The sequence below is a fragment of the Carlito syrichta genome, unplaced genomic scaffold (assembly GCF_000164805.1).
Source record: "Carlito syrichta isolate Samal-C Ts95f unplaced genomic scaffold, Tarsius_syrichta-2.0.1 Scaffold304305, whole genome shotgun sequence".
Lineage (NCBI taxonomy): Eukaryota > Metazoa > Chordata > Mammalia > Primates > Tarsiidae > Carlito > Carlito syrichta.
Window position 1 is genome coordinate 266,436 of NW_007248401.1, and position 19,461 is coordinate 285,896.

The following is a 19,461-nucleotide window of genomic DNA, read 5'->3' on the forward strand; positions in this document are numbered from 1 at the left end:
GTGAGGCGGAGAAGGCGGGGGCGGGCAAAGGCTAGTGGAGTCGGGATGGGAGGGCGGTGTGCGTGACCGGGGCTATGCGAGGAGAGGGCAGAGGAGGGGGTCGGCGGGAGGAGGGCTGCGTGTGGATCGAGGGTCTGCGCGAGGATGGGGGAAGTGGAGTCTGTAGGGGAGAGGGTCAGGGTGGAGGGGATCTGCGCAAGGTGTGAGACGGGAGGCCACAGGGAAGAGGATCAGCTTGAGGAAGGGGTTGTTGTAGAGAGAAGGTGCGCCTTAAGGGAGGGGTGGTGCGAGGAAGAAATGGATCGCGGGCGGTCACGGGGGGAGATCCCCGAGGGTTCAGTATAGAGATGTTACCGAGGGTGGTGACTCATGTGAGGGTCGAAGGACTGTCTAATGCAGCGGAATCCGTGAGTGAGAGGTTTAGCTGGCTGAACTGAATTAGTTGACCAGCGATGAGATGGGGGCAGGGGTAGCAGTCAGTGTTGGGAGTGGGAGCCACGGAAGAGTAATTATAGCACGTTGGAGGAAGGAGGCCGTGTGAGTGAGCTGCTCGTGGGAACAGGCAGGGGCACACGGTTGATCAGTGTCAGAGTAAGAGGTACGTATGAAGGATTAGGAATCGCATGAAGAAGAAGGTGAGGGGTCCACTGTCAAAGGTGGGAAGGAAATGGTGGTGTTGGCCTGAGGAGTTTTCCTGTGTTGGAAGTAGTCCTGCCTGGAATTTGTATTAGTGTTTTCCCTTCATCACTGATGGAATCCTTCATCAGTGCATGGTGTTTAGGAAATTATAGGACTGTGCAAGCAGTCCTAAATTCTAAGGGGTTAAAGAAGTTACACAGTTTACCCTCCTTTCTACCCCTTCTCCAGATGTGATTTAGTGTAGATGTTCCTGAGAAGATTGCCTGCCTGTTCCCCTCTCCTTTATCTTCTTCCTTTCTTTTCATATTGATTCACGGCAGGGTAAGACTGCCCTTTAACCTAGTGTAGAGTCTGAAGTTTTCTTTCACAACCAAGTTTAGGGGAGAGGGGGAAGGGGAGAAGAGCATGGAAAACAGGGAAGTGGCTCTGGGAACACCACATTAAACCCCAGCTTCTCCCAGAGGTACCTCTAAATAAATCCTGGCTTATTTCATAGCTATTTTTGTCAGGCTTCTATTTTTACTTTGTTAACTATGAATTTGGTCTTTTAATCTCTTTTCAGACCCATATTTGTAAACAGTTTATTCTTTTTCCAGTCTATTACCATCTCCTGTTACAGAGTTGTAATAGAATTTCAAGAACATGACTGTACATTCAGTAGAAAACTAGGAAGGACTTAATGGAAGAAAGGGCAAAGGGTTAGGAATCTTGAGAGAAAATTCCTGCTTCAGAAAAAGGTGCAACAAAATGCTAATTGCATAAATGATACAGAGACCTTGGGAATGCCACAAGTCATGGAAATTGGGTCAGGTCACTGAAAAGGAATTCAAATAAATTGCCTGTTAATCGAGGAGTTGGGGTGTATGTATGAGACCTGCAGTGCACAACTGGAAATGTTAAGTCTATGGAGAATGTTGTGCCCTTATGGTAAGAGCAAGAAAGACAGCAGATGATAAATACTGGAAAGGTCGAGGTTTATGTAAAGGTCAGGTAGAACTTTCTAATCAAAGCTGCAAACCCCGGTTGTAATGGAAGAGTTCAAAATAAAAATATTTATTGAATACCATTTTAAAACCCCATAAGACTAAATTAATTCATTCATTAAGGAGTTTGTGGCTTTCATTAGAGTCATTGGTCAGTGTTTCTGAGAACATGGAAAATTGTTAATGTATGACTCAGTATTATTTTTGGAAAATAACAACAGACTCACATCCTTACAATTCACAGCTAACAAATATTGACCTTTTGTATATTTGCTTCAGATCTTTTTAAAAATCGAAGTAAACATTATAAATAAAATTTGAAGTGCCATTTGAATCCTCAGTTTCATTCTCCCTTCTCTTCAGAGGTAATCACTATCACGAATTTTGTGTCTTTCTAGTCTGTGTTTTTATACTTCTAATTACATACGCAGTTATAAATGATACATAATGTTTTTTATTTATACAAATGAAATTGTACTGCATGTATCTTTCTGCAGTTTGCATTTGGAAAATGTCCATTTATTACATATAGCTTTGGTTCATTTTTAAAATTGCTATTGGTTTGTCATTTCTATATGCTACATTGTAGTTATCCTTTCTATTACTTGTGATATCGGAGTTGTCTTCGGCTTTTCCTACTACCAGTAGTGAAATTAGGAAGGTTAAGAGCTTCCTTGCACAAGTCTGCAAGGTGTAGGAGAGTTTTTCTCTAGCAGGGTTTTGCTACCTCGGCACTACTGACATTTTGGACTGGATAATTCTTTGTTGTAAGGGGATATCCTATTCATTTTAGAATGTTTAGCAGCATCCTTGACTTCTACTCACTAGATGCCAATGTTACCTTTATAGTTATGACAACCAAAGCTATCACCTGCCAAATGTCCTCTGTGCAGCAAAATCACAGCTGGTTGAGAACCATTACTCAAGTTGTGTGTATGCAGAAGTGGAACTGCCAGGTTGTTCTGATTCATGTTAGTCTTAAAATATTCTTACTGATATGGTTTTAGGCAGGATTTATTTTTTACTTTAGTTCCTAGTGTGAGGGACCTTGCTCAGACTGACACTGGTTCTGTAGTACCAGGAGAGAATAGAAAGAGCATTAAGATTTCAGTTGGAGAATGGTTTGGAGACTGCTGTGTGGATACCTGTATTCTCAGCTTCCCAACCATACTAGACCTCTCTCCCTGAACAGGTTTTTTGGACCTGGGCATCTGTCTTTTAAGGTGGAATGTGTGAAGGAGAGAGAGAGCATAGGTTTTTGGGGTTTTTTTGAGTCTCACTGTCACCTAGGCTGGAGTGCAGTGGCATGCTGCTCACAGCCACCACAGCCTCAACCCGCTGGGCTCAGGTGATCCTTCCACCTCAGCCTTCCAAGTAGCTGGAACTGCAGGTGTGCGCCACCACACCCAGCTAATTTTTTTATTTGTTGTAGAGATGAGGTCTTGCCATGTTGCCCAGGCTGATCTCAAACCTGTGGGCTTAGGGAGTCCTGTTGTCTCTGCCTCCCAAAGTACTGGGATTACAGGTGTGAGCCACCATGCCCAGCTGAGCATAGGGATTTTAATGTTTTGATATAATGCTTAGAACATAGGGTGCCCTCAATAAATGTTTTTGAGTTAATCCTTAGTAGCAATGAAGATGGGATTAAAGGGCAAAGATAGCTGAGCTTCCTCATTCCTCTGCCCTTGAATTAAATCCTTGAGTTCACCAGCAGACTGAGGCTGCGGTGGCTGTGAGTGTGCCTCTGCACTCCATCCTGGGCATCAGAGTGAGACTCCAACTCAAAAAAAAAAAAAATCCTTGAGTTCAGCACTACGTGGGGAAGTAGATAAGGGCTAGGAACATTGTGGAATGAATCCAAAGTTTGAAATGTCACTCTGTCTCTTCTGGTAGGAATCAACAGCAGCCTTCCTTGAGGAACTGCCTTTCTCATTTGCTGCCTGGAGTTAACATTGTTTCCTGCTGGCAGAACCAGGGACATGCCAGCACTGTAAGGGTTATTTATCTGATCCTTTTACCAATTTCTTGACTGGGTGGGTTGAGCAGGGAGGAAATCGGAGACCCCACTTTTCTTTCATGGCTCTTTTAGTCATTTCAAATTATAGCCCAAATGCCTCCTTTCTTGTTGATCTTCCCACAGCTTTGTTTCCTGTTTCCTCTAGTACCCTTATAGTTCCCACTTATTTTTTCATTCTCCACCCCTCTTCCCCATCTAATGCCAGGGGGCTTGGATTCTGAGCTGATTGGGTATCCCATCCTCTGCAGAGCGGGATGAGTGGGTGCTCCGGTGGGGATGTGGTCCTTGACGGCCAGTGAGGGCGAGAGTGCCGCAGCCCACTTCTTCCTTGGAGCTGGAGATGAGGGGCTGGGCACCCGTGGAATAGGCATGAGGACAGAAGAGAGTGACAGCGAGCTCCTTGAGGATGAGGAGGATGAAGTGGTAAGACTAGGGTAAATGATATAACTTGGTGTTGGGGCCCCTGTCATGGAAAGATGAGATTCCATGAAATAGAGACACCTCTCCGTTATTTCCAAATGTATAGACTCGGTGTCATAAACAGGCCCCATCCTGGTTTAGAGGAGGGAGATGGAGATTGAATAGATTGCCTGTCTTTGGAACTCCTGCCCTTATATCCTCCTCCTATTGTCTCATGGTTATCGGTTCTCTTGCTCTTCTGCTTGAGCACACATTTCCTACTGTGGAATGGCTCCTATTCTGTAAGTAGTAGGAATCCCTACATGTTGCCTCAACCTAGGCCAAAGTTGTACTCCATAGGTCCAAAGTCCTGGCCACAGTAATTCTGTGCCCCAGGGAGATAAGACAGTGTTCCCTGGAGGGGCTGATATAGGTGGGAATTTCTTGAGTTTCTGATAATACTTCCTCCCTGTAGCCTCCTGAACCTCAAATCATTGTTGGCATTTGTGCCATGACCAAGAAATCCAAGTCGAAGCCAATGACCCAAATCCTAGAGCGACTCTGCAGATTTGACTACCTGACTGTTATCATCCTGGGAGAAGATGTGATCCTTAATGAACCTGTGGAAAACTGGCCATCCTGCCACTGCCTCATCTCTTTCCACTCCAAAGGTTGGGGTCTGGGAAGGAAAAAGACAAGGAATGGTGGTGGGAATGCTGGATTTGGAAATTAGATTCTTACTGTCTTATTTCATCAGTAAAGACACCATCAGCTCCCTGTGTCACACTAGAAAACCATGCATAGGGATTTGTTTTCCCTACATCTTGTAGGAGTTGCCGGGCATTTTAAAGCCTATATTCTAACCTCAGGAAAGATCTAAGACTCTTAGGAGCTCTGATAGAGTTGAATCTCTGGAAGGACCATAAAAATAATTTCTTTTTTACTTTTTCATGATAAAATAGCCTAGACTTGGGAAGCTGAATGGAAGAATAAGTGATGGGTTGGATGGGTAGCTTTAATATGTCTATCTGTCTTGCTGTTTTCTCACCGTCACTCTCTTACTTTGGTCTTTTTATTTCTTCTCTCCATCCCAGGCTTTCCTCTGGACAAAGCTGTTGCTTACTCCAAGCTTCGAAACCCCTTTCTTATCAATGATCTGGCCATGCAGTATTACATCCAAGACAGGTATAGCTTTCTATTGACCAATGGGATGGGCGGCCTTGGGACCATACTCTGGGAACATCCTTAGGGAACATACTCTGGGAGGGGTAGAGTAAAACAAACACGCCTAATTTTTGTAAGATACGCTGCTGAATTCTGTGCCCTGGTGTCTTCTAATCCCTGTGCAAATGAAATCTCTAGCCTCTCCCTTTAGTCACCACCTCCCCACCAACTTGTCCCAGCTAATTTATTTGGGGGTGACAGGAGGGAGGTGTACCGGATCCTGCAGGAGGAGGGTATTGATCTACCCCGTTATGCTGTACTCAACCGTGATCCTGCTCGGCCTGAGGGTGAGTACCTGGCCTTGTCCAGTCTTGCCTTTCCTTGTTTGCTATGACTTAGCCCAGTTCTTCAATCTTCTAGACATCCTCTGTGTGCCTATCTATCTATCTAGGGCTTTGGCTGTTGGATTATGGGTAGAGTTAGAACCATGGGACTTTGGACATATCCTTGGACCTTTTATATAGATATTGCCATACTTATATCCCATATATAGATATCTATATCATATATAGATATAACCATATCTATTACTAAGATATAGTCATAAAAATTTGAGGGTTATTGGGATTAAAACCTAGGGAAATGGGAGTTGGAAATATTCTACAACCATAGGCTATAGGAATGACCATACACCCACCTTTCAGAGTGCAACCTGATAGAAGGTGAAGACCAGGTAGAGGTCAATGGAGCTGTCTTTCCCAAGCCCTTTGTGGAGAAGCCAGTGAGTGCAGAGGACCACAATGTTTACATCTACTACCCCAGCTCTGCTGGAGGAGGAAGCCAGCGCCTCTTCCGAAAGGTGGGGGAGACATTGGAGCAACTGGGGGGTCAGAGAGGTAGAAGGACAAGGATGAGGTTGTGGGGAAGGAAGCTGGAGAATTTGGGAACAAGGTAGAGAGTTGAGGCAACATTTTTTCCTTCCTTTTTCTCCTGTAGATTGGCAGCCGAAGCAGCGTTTATTCTCCTGAAAGCAGTGTCCGAAAGACAGGGTCATACATCTATGAGGAATTTATGCCAACAGATGGCACAGATGTCAAGGTTATGGTGGATACAGGGACTTAAGAGGTTATAAATGTCTGGGTGGGGATGGGGTGCTTGGGAAGCAGCTGGAAGTGTATGGAGAAGGTCCTAGAAAATAATGTGTGAATGTGATTGTCTTTCATATTCGAGTGAAGATAAGGAGTACACATTCACATTTTTACTCCCAGAGCAAGGGCCAAGGTGACTTAGAAAATGGTATAATGTTGATAAATCATTTTTTAATTAGGGACTAGATGATAGTACTGGAGTCCTGAGGAGAAACCTTCATAATGATACTTTAGTAGGACTTAGTAAGAAAATGACAGTTACCTTATTCTTAATGCTCAGGGTTGGTTTGTTTGTTTTGTTTTGTTTTCATGTATTTATTTTACTCTGAAACTAGTCTACAGACCTAGTGCTCATATTGTCTTCTCATATACAGGGTGAGCTGTGGGCATACTCAGTGATGCTATGTACCTGCAGGTGTACACAGTGGGGCCAGATTATGCCCATGCTGAAGCTAGAAAATCTCCAGCTTTGGATGGGAAGGTCGAACGAGACAGTGAGGGGAAAGAGATTCGATATCCAGTCATGCTGACTGCCATGGAAAAGCTGGTGGCCAGGAAAGTCTGCGTAGCTTTTAAGGTAGAGAAATACCCAGGGAGGGTCAGGGAATGAGAGAGAGAGAGAGAGAGACAGGAGCAGGGGACCAGGAAGAAAGAGTGGCTGTCTTGTTACCATCTTTCTTCTTTCCCCTGCAGCAAACAGTTTGCGGATTTGACCTACTTCGTGCCAATGGTCACTCCTTTGTGTGTGATGTCAATGGCTTCAGTTTTGTCAAGAACTCAATGAAATACTATGATGACTGTGCTAAGATTCTGGGGTAAGAGACATAATAGTCTTCACTGGGGAGAATGAGCTTAGAGAGGAGAGTTAGACAGCTTTTGCTTTATTTTTAAATATTGTAAAAATGATTTAAAAGTAAAAAAAAAAAGCCGGGCTCGGTGGCTCAGGCTGTAATCTCGCGCCTTGGGAGGCTGAGGTGAGTGGATTGCCTGAGCCCGTGGGTTCGAGACCCGCCTGGGCAACTTGGTGAGACCTCATCTCTACAATAAATAAAAAATTAGCCGGGCATGGTAGCACATGTCTCTAGTTACAGCTACTTGGAAGGCTGAGGCGGAAGGATTGCCAGAGCCCAGCAGGTCGAGGCTGCAGTGGCCGGGAGCAGCCACTGCACTCCAGTCTGGGTGACAGAGTGAGACTCCAACTCAAAAAAAAAAAAGAAAGAGAGAGAGAGAGAAGTCTTCTTAGGCCCCTTCCCCTCCCAATACTGCCATTCCCAGAGATAATTACTGTTCACAGTTTTAGACATAATGATTTGTCTTTTTCTGACATATCCAAAAAACTATATTTAGTTTACTGAACATGATCATACTATAATACAATTCTGCAACTTGATTTTTTTTTTAAATTACCATGTAATGTTTAAACCATTCAAAAAAAAATATAAGAAATGATGGCTGTGGTGAGTATTCATGTATTCACCACTTAGTTTAAGAAATAAAATATTAAGAATATAGTTGAAGCTCAGTGGCTCAGTGGCTCAGCCTGTAATCCCGTGCCTTTGGGAGGCTGAGGTGAGTAGATTGCCTGAGCCCACGGGTTCGAGACACGCCTGGGCAACTTGGCGAGACCTCATCTCTACAATAAATTAAAAAATTAGCCGGGCATGTTAGTGCACGCCTGTAGTTCCAGCTACTTGGAAGACTGAGGCGGAAGGATCGCCAGACCCCAGCAGGTCGAGGCTGCGGTGGCCAGGAACAGCCACTGCACTCCAGTTTGGGCGACAGAGTGAGACTCTAACTCAAAAAAAAAAAAAAAGAATATAGTTGAAACCTGTATATATGCCTCCCTGGTAACATACCTTCCCTCCCCCAAAGGGAACCACAATCCTTAATTTGGTGTTTGTCATTCCCATACATTTATTTATATTTTTACTACATATATGGGGGTATTTGTTTGTATGTTTTTAGACTTTATATTAATGTATTCTTCTGCAGTTTGCTTGTTTTTGTGAGCTTTATTCTTATGTGTTGTTCTGGTTTATTCATTTTCACATGGCTTCTTCATGTTTCTCCCTTCTAGGAATACCATAATGCGGGAGCTTGCCCCACAATTTCAGATCCCATGGTCCATCCCCACAGAGGCTGAGGATATTCCCATTGTTCCTACTACATCTGGCACTATGTAAGCAAAAGTAAAAAACCTGGAGTAATCTACTTAAGACACCTGGGATTCCTGAAGCCAGACCAATGATTACTTCCTGACCCCACACTATCTGACTAGTGGAGCCTGGGCCTCTCCTAGGCAGTCTCCTTAAATTTACCTGTATTTTTAATCTGAGATCCCTTTTCCTGTCTTTTGACATGCCAAGTAGTATGTGATAACAGGAGGTAGGGCATGGGTGGGGCTGGGAGGGTGGGGAAAAGACTGTTAACATTGCTGATCTTAGGATGGAACTTCGTTGTGTCATTGCAATTATCCGTCATGGGGATCGTACTCCCAAGCAGAAGATGAAGATGGAAGTGACACACCCAAGGTGGGAAGAGTGTCCTAATTTAGACAAATAAGTTTTTTGTGAGATAGATTGGGGTAGGGGTCAGCTTCCAGAGGCTTTGAATATCTCCACCCCACACTGAAGCTTCTTCTTACTTCTTCAGATTTTTTGCTCTATTTGAAAAACATGGTGGCTACAAGACAGGGAAATTAAAACTCAAGCGACCTGAACAGCTCCAGGTAAGGTAGAGAATCTGTCCAGGAGGAATAGTGCTATGAGAAAAATGGAGGCTATGGGATTGGGAATCTTGATAAGAGACCCAGATAAAAGTGTAACTGGTCAGGATTTGGCCTCCTGCTTGGATACTCTATTATTTCCTCTAGGAGGTACTGGACATCACAAGGCTGTTGTTGGCTGAACTGGAGAAAGAACCAGGTGGTGAGATCGAGGAGAAGACTGGGAAACTAGAGCAACTGAAGTCTGTGTTGGAGATGTGAGAAAGGGGAAAGCAAAAGGGCGTCAATAACAGTGAGAATTGGAATGCTGGGGCAGAAAGTAAACTGTGACTTTATACTGCAGGTATGGTCACTTCTCAGGTATCAACCGGAAGGTACAATTGACTTACTACCCTCATGGCGTGAAAGCTTCTAATGAGGGGCAAGGTAAGATATAATCCCCCTTCCCATTACTACTCAGATTTTTATTTTTTATTTTTGGTTTATCCCCTCTTCTTCACCAGATCTCTTATTCTAGAGGCTATAGATGAGACTTCTACCCCAAATTTCCTTTCTGATCTCCTCAGAAGACCTAACATTTAGATGTTCCCACTATTTTCCTTAGATCAAGACCTATTCTCTGCCTCTTATTCCCCCAGATCCACAACGGGAGGCTCTGGCCCCATCTCTATTACTGGTACTGAAATGGGGTGGAGAATTGACTCCTGCTGGCCGTGTTCAGGCTGAGGAGCTGGGACGAGCTTTTCGCTGCATGTACCCTGGAGGACAGGGTGAGTGTTCTGGGAGGTAAATACCTAGCAGGACTGGGATAAAGTGATTAGAGAATAAGTTGGGGGAAATGAGGGGACTGAGCCAGTGGGGAAGTTAGAGGGGAAATGAATGTTTTTTTCTTCCACATGAGTATTTACAGCAGTCTATTCCTGGCCCTCTTTGCCCCCAGGTGACTATGCTGGCTTCCCTGGTTGTGGGCTACTTCGTCTCCATAGCACTTTCCGCCATGATCTCAAGATCTATGCCTCTGATGAGGGTCGTGTCCAGATGACTGCTGCTGCCTTTGCCAAGGTGTGCATACTACAGTTCTTTCATAGTCCCAGCTTCCATTAGGTAGAGAAGCAAAGAGTTTGGAGAACCAGTTGGGGAATTTTAGAGTATTTACAGTTTGACTTGGAAAGCAAGATAGATGCTTGCTTCTTTTATGCCAACTCAGAGGAGTTTCTCTTTGTGTCTCACCCCATTCTGTACTACCAAGAATGAGCTGAGGATAATTAGTGGGACCTTGACCTGTACCCCAGCTCTTCAAGCCAGCTACCATTTGGTCTCTGGGACCATCGACGCCTAGAGGGAGTAAGTGGGAAGGGAAACTAACAGACCTTGTACTTCCTCTCCAGGGCCTTCTGGCTTTAGAAGGGGAGCTGACACCCATTTTGGTACAAATGGTGAAGAGTGCCAACATGAATGGGCTCCTGGACAGTGATGGTGATTCCTTGAGCAGCTGCCAGCACCGGGTGAAGGCTCGGCTGCACCATATTTTACAACAGGATGCACCCTTTGGCCCTGAGGACTATGATCAGGTTAGGTTTTCCCTATCTCTGTGCCTCAAGTACCCTGAATCCAAAATTCCCAGAATTCTAAATAATAGCAATCAGTAATAATAGTATTTACTACATGCCAGGCACTGTTTTGGTTATTTCACACATCTTATTTAATTCTTACAGCAACCATCTGAGATAAGAACAGGCCCACAATATCTTACCTATAATTTCAAAAATTGAAAAGATTATTTGTAAGTTTGACATTAAGATACATTTGGCAGCCAAACCTGGCATGAACTGTCATAGGACTATTTATAATCCTTAGTTTTCCTACTTAGAATAAATGGTCATACATTTTGTGACAGAAATATTATGTTTGGTTATGCCCTAGGTTCTGTTGGAGATATTATATAACATATGACATATGCATTGTATTAACTTCTAAAGTTCAGAAACTTCTCAATTTCAAAACACAACTGAGCCTGCAGATTCTGCATAAAAGAATGTTTCCCTTATCTCTTGTTGTGTAAGCAACTACTCCAAAACTTAGTAACTTAAAACAACAACAATTTTATTGTCTCTCACAGTTCTGGGTTCAACTGGTCTTGCTTGGGTTCTCTCCAAAATTGCATCAGATGTTGACTAGGGCTGAAACTATCTGGAAGTTTGACTGGAATTCTGGGATGACTGACTCTTTCCCTCTTCATGCTATCCCTATAATCTCAGAGACTTTCTTTTCCACACGCTTTCTTCATGTGGTTTCTGTAGCATGATAGCTGGACATATCGAATGGTAGCTTTCAAATTTTCCAAGCTAGCTTGCTCATTTTCTCTCTTTTTCTTTTTTTTAAGAGATGGGATCTTACTCTGTCACCCAGGCTGGAGTGCAGTTAGCACAATCACAGCTCACTGTAACCTCAAACTCCTGTGCTTAATATAACCTAAATTCTGGGCTCAAGTGATCCTCCCACTTCAGCCTCCCTAGTAACTGGGGATTATAGGTGCATACCACTGCACCTGGCTCTTCCAAGCTTTCTTTTCTTTTCTTTTTTTTGAGGAAGTAGGATTTATTGAGAGAACGAAAAAGCTCCTAGAGCAGGAGGGGACCCAAGGGGGTTGCCCCCAAGCTTTCTTAAACTACAGGCCCAGTATCAGCAAAACATCACTTTGTTACTTTTTTATTTTATTTTTTGAATAAGGGTCTTACTTTGTTACCCAGGCTGGAGTACAGTAGCATATTCACGGCCACCGCAGCCTCAGCCCACCAGGCTCAGGCAATCCTTCCACCTCAGCCTTCCAAGTAGCTGGAACTACAGGTGTACAACACTACACCGGCTAATTTTTTGATGTATTATAGAGATGAGGTCTTGCCAAGTTGCCCAGGCTGGTCTCGAGCCCCTGGGGTCAGGCAATCCTCTCCCCTACCCCTTCCAAAGTGCTGGGATTAGAGGTGTGAGCCACCATGTCTGGCTACTTTGTTATTTTTTTATTGGTTAAGCAGTCACAGGGACAGCCCAGGTTCAAGGGAAGGGGAGGGACATAAAGAATAAATGGCTGTCTTTAATCCACCACAAAGACTGTAGACCACAAGGACTTCCCTCTCATTTTACAAATGAGGAAATCAAGACTCTGAAGAATTTAAGCAACTAGTCTGTATGTTCAACAGCTAGCATGAACCCAAGGAATCTAACTCCAGAGCCTAGACTGTTACACCACCTCACAGTATTAATCACTGTAGATGTCATTACCCAATATAGTCATTTCTTTTTCCTGTGTGTCCAGGCCACAATTGACCAGGCAGTGGTTTTCTACCCTTCCCATTCCTCAATTCTGATAGGTTATTTTAAAAAATTATTTATTTTTTAAAGTTGTGGTGCCACTTAACCATTTTTTTTTGAGTTGGAGTCTCACTCTCTTGCCCAGGCTGGAGTGCAGAGGCACACTCACAGCCACCCAAGCATCGACCTGCTGGGCTCAGGCGATCCTTCTGCCTTACCCTTCCAAGTAGCTGGAACTAGAGGTGTGCGCTACCATGCCCAGCTAATTTTTTTATTTATTGTAGAGATGAAGTATGGCAAGTTGCCCAGGCTGTTCTCGAACCCATGGGCTCAGGCAATCCCCTCACCCCAGCCTCCCAAAGTGCTGGGATTACAGGCTTGAGCTGCTGTGCCTGGCCTACTTAACCATTTTTAAGTGTATAGTTCGTGGCATTAAGTACGTTTACAATGTTGTGTATCCATTTCTCATAGGTTCTTAAATGAGCTAATCAGCTGAGCACATTGTTACGAGCACATAGCATTTTCTGTGTTCTCCTCTGAGAAGGACTTGATAAGGGGCAGGACCTTGCTCCCTTATTTTCTAATCCATTGCTCACTGTCAAATCAAGAAAAGCTAAGGCAACTTTCCTTTTCTCTCTTGTTGCCTTTTGATAGCAAGAATGGAACTTGTGAGGCTCTAGGTAGAATTTTACATTTTACCCACAATCTTTTTTCCTCTCTCCTCATCTCTCATTGTGACTGTCATAAAGGCTTGAATTGGAGCCCAATTCTGAGACAGCACTTTTACTCTCGGTTCAGGTTAGCATCTTGTTTAGAGGAATACGATATATTATTTCTAATAGCTATTCATGAAAACATTCTGCAGAGATTTTGAGGGTTTTTGGCTTAATCTTTGTCTTCAGCATTTTCCATGTGTATTTTAGAGCCCCCCAAGAAAAAAACATAGGTCTGCTTTATTTTCTCTGAACTCCAAGATTTTTAAGATCAACCCTTCTCAGATGACTGTGCCAGAGCCATTCCCTTACCTGAACCTAGAACTCTTAGTATGTCCAGTAGACTAAGAGTGCTCATTGGAATGAGCCAACATACAGGAATCTGGACTATTGACACTGAGCCTATCTTTTTTTTTTTGAGTTGAAGTTTCACTCTGTCACCCAGACTAGAGTGCAGTGGCCACTCCCGGCCACCGCAGCCCTGACCTGCTGGGCTCCAATGATCCTTCCACCTCAGCCTTCTGAGTAGCCGGACCTACAGGCGTGTTACCACGCCCGGCTGATTTTTGATTTATTGTAGAGATAAGGTCTTGTCAAGTTGCCCAGGCGGGTCTTAAACCCGCGGGCTCAGGCAATTCACTCACCTCAGCCTCCCAAAGCATGGGATTACAGGTTGAGCCACCGAATCCAGCCAAGCCTATCTTGTCTTTCTTCTCTTTATTCCCCATAGCTGGCTCCCACTGGAAGTACTTCCCTGCTCAACTCCATGACTATCATCCAGAATCCTGTGAAGGTCTGTGATCAGGTATTTGCCCTGATTGAAAACCTCACCCACCAGATCCGGGAACGGATGCAGGACCCAAAGTCTGTAGGTGGGTATGAATACTACTACAGTCCCTTCAAGGTCTCAGGTGGGGATGGTTTTTTCGGGCACTCCTATGTTGTCTCATAAATGTCTGAGACAGGGCATCGTCATCCCTCTTTCTACTTCAGAGTTGTGAGAGTCTTTTGTTGGAGGTAGACTCTTTTTGGGAAGTAGAATCTTTTTTGTTGGTGGTAGTCTCTGACTACCACCTTCCTTCCAGACCTGCAGCTCTACCACAGTGAGACACTAGAACTAATGCTACAACGTTGGAGCAAGCTGGAGCGTGACTTTCGACAGAAGAGTGGGCGCTATGATATCAGTAAGATCCCTGACATCTATGACTGTGTCAAGTATGATGTGCAGCACAATGGGAGTCTGGGACTTCAAGGCACAGCAGAGTTGCTACGTCTCTCTAAGGCACTGGCTGATGTGGTCATTCCTCAGGTGTGTCTTGTATAAGGGATCTAGCCTGGGGATAAGGGCATTGGGGAAGGAAGGAGAGAAAAGGTGAAAAGGAGGGGTGATTTGGGAACTAGGGGAAAGAAACTTAGAGTAGGAATTAGTTGAGTTGCTATAATTCTCAGGGTCCACTTTGGCTCTGGGTAAGTACGGGAGGCTAATTCAGGAGACACCTGGAGGAGGGGGAATGTAGGGGATATGAAAGAAGCTCTAGACTGAAGGTGAAGTTAGGTATGATCTTGGGCCTGGGAGTATGAAGCATGGAGAAAACAAGATTTATTGAGGTACTTATTCCTGGCCTATGGCCTCTAGGAGTACGGGATCAGTCGGGAGGAGAAACTGGAAATTGCTGTGGGCTTCTGTCTTCCACTGTTGAGGAAGATACTACTTGACCTGCAGAGAACCCACGAGGATGAGTCTGTCAACAAGCTGCATCCCCTGTGAGGGAGGGCTGGGAGGGGTGCTGGATGGAGGGAGGGGCATGCTAGGGAGCCTGGGGGAATCAAGGCTGGGACAGCTTGGAGAACCAAGAATAGATGGGATTCTGGGATGGAAAGGATAAGTTTTTGAGGTGGGAGAAAGGAGTTTGTGGAAGGGTGGGAAAAGGATTATCTGACTGTGTGAATGATTTAAATGTTATCTCAGGTACTCCCGAGGAGTGCTCTCCCCGGGTCGCCATGTTCGAACTCGTCTGTATTTCACCAGTGAGAGCCATGTCCACTCCCTACTCAGTGTCTTCCGTTATGGAGGACTTCTTGATGTAAGTATACTCCTTCCTTAGCCTGTGAACAACTTTTTCCAGCATTCCTTTCTTTTCTTCTCATGCTGCTTCTTTTTGTTTGTTTGCTTATTTTCTCATGCTTCTTTTTAAATGAAAGCTTTGTCTCTTCTCCCTGTCCATTCCCTGACTCCTTTGTCCTTGGACATTGGCTTACTTCTTTTTGTGTTTGATAGGAGACCCAGGATGCACAATGGCAGCGAGCTTTGGCTTATCTTAGTGCCATCTCAGAACTCAACTACATGACCCAGATTGTCATCATGCTTTATGAAGACAACACACAGGTGAGGAGCTAGTAGATGTGGTGGCTCACATCTATAATCCCAGGACTTTTGGAGGCTGAAGCAGGAGGATTGCTTGAGGCCAGAAGTTTGAGACCAGCCTGGGCAACATAGTGAGACCTTGTCTCTACAAAAAAAAAATTAAATAGTTGGGCATGGTGGTATGTACTTGTAGTCCCAGCTACTCAGGAGGCTGAGGTAGGAGGATTGCTTGAGACCAGGAATTAGAGTTTACAGTGAATTATGATCAAACCAATGCACTCCAGCCTGAGCGACAAAGCATACCCTGTCTTTAAAAAAACAAAAAACCCTAATACTATCTTATCCTTAGAATTTGGGGAATCCGGCAAAGTGTTGCACCTAACCACAGCATGACACAGCATCCATGAGGCTCCTACTGGGACAGAAAATATGTTCTATAGCTGGGCACGATGGCTCATGCTTATAATCCCAGCGCTTTGGGAGGACAAGATGGGAGGGTTGCTTGAGCTCAGGAGTTCAAGACCAGACTTTGTCTCTACAGAAAAATTACCCAGGTGTGGTGGTGCCTGCCTGAAGTCTTAGCCACTTGAGAGACTGAGGCAGAAGGATTACTTGAACCTAGAAGAAGGTTGAGACTGTGGTGAACCTTGATTGTGCCACTGCACTTCAGCCTGGGCAACAGAGTGAGACCTCAACTCAAATAAATAAAATAAAGAAAAAGAAAGAAAAAGGAAATCATGTTCTGGAGTGGTTTTGAGCCAGAACATGGAACCCAGCTCTAGCATTAGGGAAGGTAAGGAATTTGGGACAATGTTGAGTCTTTTTTCCTCAAACATGGTTATACAAATGTCTTGCGCATATGGTTCCACAAAGATATCTTTTATTTATTTATTTATTTATTATTTTTTGAGTTGGAGTCTCACTCTGTCTCCCAGACTGGAGTGCAGTGGCCGCTCCCTGCACTGCAGCCTCGACCTGCTGGGCTCCGGCGATCCTTCCGCCTCATCCTTCCAAGTAGCTGGAACTACAGGCGCACGCTACCACGCCCGGCTATTTTTTGATATATTGTAGAGATGAGGTCTCGCCAAGTTGCCCAGGCGGGTCTCGAACCCGCGGACTCAGGCAATCCACTCACCTCAGCCTCCCAAAGGCGCAGGATTACAGGCTGAGCCACTGAGCCCGGCAAGATATCTTTTAAACACTACTGTATGCACTACACCCAAGCTGAATTATTATGGGAGATGTATGATAAGGGATATAGAACTGGGAGATAAAAGTCATGTGGAGTGGTAAATCACAAATGATGGAAATGAGGGAATGAGGATCCTGTAACAGATTATAGTTAAAAGGAAGCTATAGCAGATCAGCCCCAGAGTGCAGCAAGACCTTAAGTCCCCAGGAGGATGTATCCTCTCCACTGCCCCTACCTGGTCTTCCACCACAATACTCATTCTGCTTCTTCCAATTGCTCCGTCATGTGTTGATGCCTCATAGGATCCCTTATCAGAGGAACGGTTCCATGTGGAACTACACTTTAGCCCTGGAGTAAAAGGTGTTGAAGAAGAAGGCAGTGCCCCAACTGGCTATGGATTCCGTCCAGCCTCTTCTGAGGTGGGTCAGAGTATTGGGATTTGGGACTGAAGGGACTTAGGAGCCAAGTGATGGGAAACTGGGAAACAGTAAAAGAAAGTAAAAAGAAGACCATTAATGCCTCTCCTATCTGCCTATTATTGTGCAGAATGAGGAGAGAAAAACAGATCAAGGGAGCATGGAGAACCTGTCCCCGGGGAAGGCATCAGATGAGCCAGACCGAGCATTGCAAACTTCACCCCAGCCTACTGAGGGCCCTAGCCTCCCGAGGAGATCACCCCTCATTCGTAACCGAAAAGCTGGCTCCATGGAGGTAATGAGAGGGGCTTGGGAAGAAGATGAAGGGGATAGAAATGCACGTAGAACAATATCCATGTGTCCTTTAAATCCTCTTGGGTGATTCTTGAGACTTGAAGCTGAGTCCTCCTGCCCCTGACTGGATATGTTTTACTGAATTTGTCTTTCACAGCTGGTCTCCCAACAGAGCTTCTCTAACCTGGTTGCTACTTTTGAGATTAAAGAGTTGCCAGTGAGGGATGCCTGAGAGATAAAGGTTTAAAGTGATGAGATTGAGAAGGAGGCCTCTGGATGAATTTGAAAAGGTAGTTCTTTAAAAGGAAATATCCCAGAACCAGCATGAACACTAGGCTGAAATCCCAGTCTGATACTTAGAAACTGTGTGACCTTGACTAGGTGACTATACTTTTCTAAGCCTCAGAATTTTTTTCATCTATGAAATGTGAGTTATATCCACCTTATGTACACTCAATAATCAATAACTATAATAACAATACAGTTGATATTTAAGGTCAGACCCTCTCCATCTCTTTGTTGCCTTAGGTAAAAATTATACTTGGCACTTTATTTTATCTATACTGTTGTTCCAGAAAGCAGATCAGTTTGGAGGTCTGTTTTCCTCACATTCTGATGAGAAGTTTTATCAGGCAGGGCTTGTGTTCTGCTAATCTTGGAGTTTGTCTCTAGCTCTGGTTCTAGTTCTCTGGTCTAGAGGATGGAACTGTTAATAATCTCACATTGTGTCCAGCTAACCATCCTGGGGATTTTGTTTTTGTCATTTTCCTGAAAAGACTGTTTCTCTCTTTGGCCCAATGACACTCCTGCTCTGACCTGATGCATCTACTCACCTGGCTCTATCTTAGAGAAATTGGTTTCTTCATTTTAGGGATATATCAGAAGAATCTATAACTAGCTTAATATAAGTTCAGCAAGAAGTTGACAGTTCAGATTTTGGAGAAAGCTGAGAAGACAAACTGCATCTCTTTTCTAGACTCATGCAGTCTCCTTTCTAGACTCATCTTTTACTTCCTGATTATTTTAAGGTGGAATTGGCATTGCAGATATGTAGTCTCTTTGGGTGGATTATGCACTATTTTCTCTTTGAGGTATAAGTATAACTTGGTATCCATAGTATTGTATTACCCTAAAGACGCATGTGAAATAGATCAGAACAGAATGACATATCAATAAGCTGCTCTTTCACATCCAAAAGTCTTCCTCATTCGTGTGGTCTACTAGTCTTCCTGACACTATTAGGCTTGCCTCCCTTTTTTATTCTGGTTTATGCAGTCAGGAGACGTAGACAAAGTAGAGCTCTCTGTGTTTCATCTCTCAGACTCGAGATCAACTTCTTTCAGATCTGTAGGAAGCTTCCTGTTGTAATCACATTTCTTCCTTTCAATTACTAGTGCTGCTCAGACTCTGTCTTCTCCGAGATGATAGTTACTCAAGTTATACTCATGTGCTCCTAAGCTTTGCAATCTTCTCTCTGCTTCTTGGTCACATTAAGATTTCCTCACCTTGCTTTGGACAGCTTTATCCTTACAAACTACATCCTTCACCCCTTATCCCTTCTTCTTCTCTTGCCATCTCATATTTTTTGACTGTTTTAGGTTATAAAATCTGAATTCTGTAAAATAGCAGCTGTGCCCTAGCTGGTCATCCTCTCCAGCCCTGTAACTAGCTCTGCCCTATGGGTGTTAGGGCTTTTGGGATCCTGGGGGTTAAAGGAGTCATGACCGGCTTTCCACCCGGTCTGATTGCAGGTCATGAACATGCAGTGCACGGGGAACCTGGACCTGATCCCCTTGCGGGGACGGCGCCGTCGGAGGTCAGGAGACCTCCCCCGGCCATCCCCAGCCATCGGCCTACAGCCCCGGGCTGTGTCCACCACTCACCTGGCATCCTGCACACAGGTGTCCTTCCCTACCTTGCCTTCCTTTCCTGCCTTCTGTCTTTGCCTTTTGGGATTTAGAAATTCAGAACATTATCTAGGTGGGATGTATGTATGTTGGAGGTTGTATGATTGGACCCTAGTGGGTATTTTTTTTTTTTTGAGTTGGAGTCTCACTTTGTCGCCCAGACTCTAGAGTGCAGTGGCCGCTCCCGGCC

At 44.5% G+C, this 19,461-nt stretch overlaps 1 protein-coding gene across 1 annotated transcript in view; it reads left to right on the plus strand.

Moving 5' to 3' along the window:
- The first annotated feature begins 496 nt into the window (after positions 1–496).
- PPIP5K1 (diphosphoinositol pentakisphosphate kinase 1) overlaps positions 497–19,461 on the plus strand; it is a 48,725-nt gene continuing 29,760 nt past the window's right edge. Inside the window, exons 1-25 of the mRNA XM_021713141.1 lie at positions 497–598; positions 3,516–3,612; positions 3,888–4,062; positions 4,514–4,709; positions 5,133–5,223; positions 5,464–5,549; positions 5,907–6,061; positions 6,199–6,300; positions 6,766–6,927; positions 7,044–7,165; positions 8,428–8,529; positions 8,795–8,881; positions 9,003–9,078; positions 9,223–9,332; positions 9,419–9,501; positions 9,714–9,845; positions 10,016–10,137; positions 10,464–10,646; positions 13,828–13,969; positions 14,183–14,406; positions 14,734–14,861; positions 15,067–15,181; positions 15,376–15,483; positions 16,957–17,073; positions 17,201–17,365. Coding sequence (XP_021568816.1) covers positions 3,916–4,062; positions 4,514–4,709; positions 5,133–5,223; positions 5,464–5,549; positions 5,907–6,061; positions 6,199–6,300; positions 6,766–6,927; positions 7,044–7,165; positions 8,428–8,529; positions 8,795–8,881; positions 9,003–9,078; positions 9,223–9,332; positions 9,419–9,501; positions 9,714–9,845; positions 10,016–10,137; positions 10,464–10,646; positions 13,828–13,969; positions 14,183–14,406; positions 14,734–14,861; positions 15,067–15,181; positions 15,376–15,483; positions 16,957–17,073; positions 17,201–17,365 — 2,955 coding nt within the window. The 5' untranslated portion in view covers positions 497–598; positions 3,516–3,612; positions 3,888–3,915. The remainder of the gene's footprint in view (positions 599–3,515; positions 3,613–3,887; positions 4,063–4,513; positions 4,710–5,132; positions 5,224–5,463; positions 5,550–5,906; positions 6,062–6,198; positions 6,301–6,765; positions 6,928–7,043; positions 7,166–8,427; positions 8,530–8,794; positions 8,882–9,002; positions 9,079–9,222; positions 9,333–9,418; positions 9,502–9,713; positions 9,846–10,015; positions 10,138–10,463; positions 10,647–13,827; positions 13,970–14,182; positions 14,407–14,733; positions 14,862–15,066; positions 15,182–15,375; positions 15,484–16,956; positions 17,074–17,200; positions 17,366–19,461) is intronic.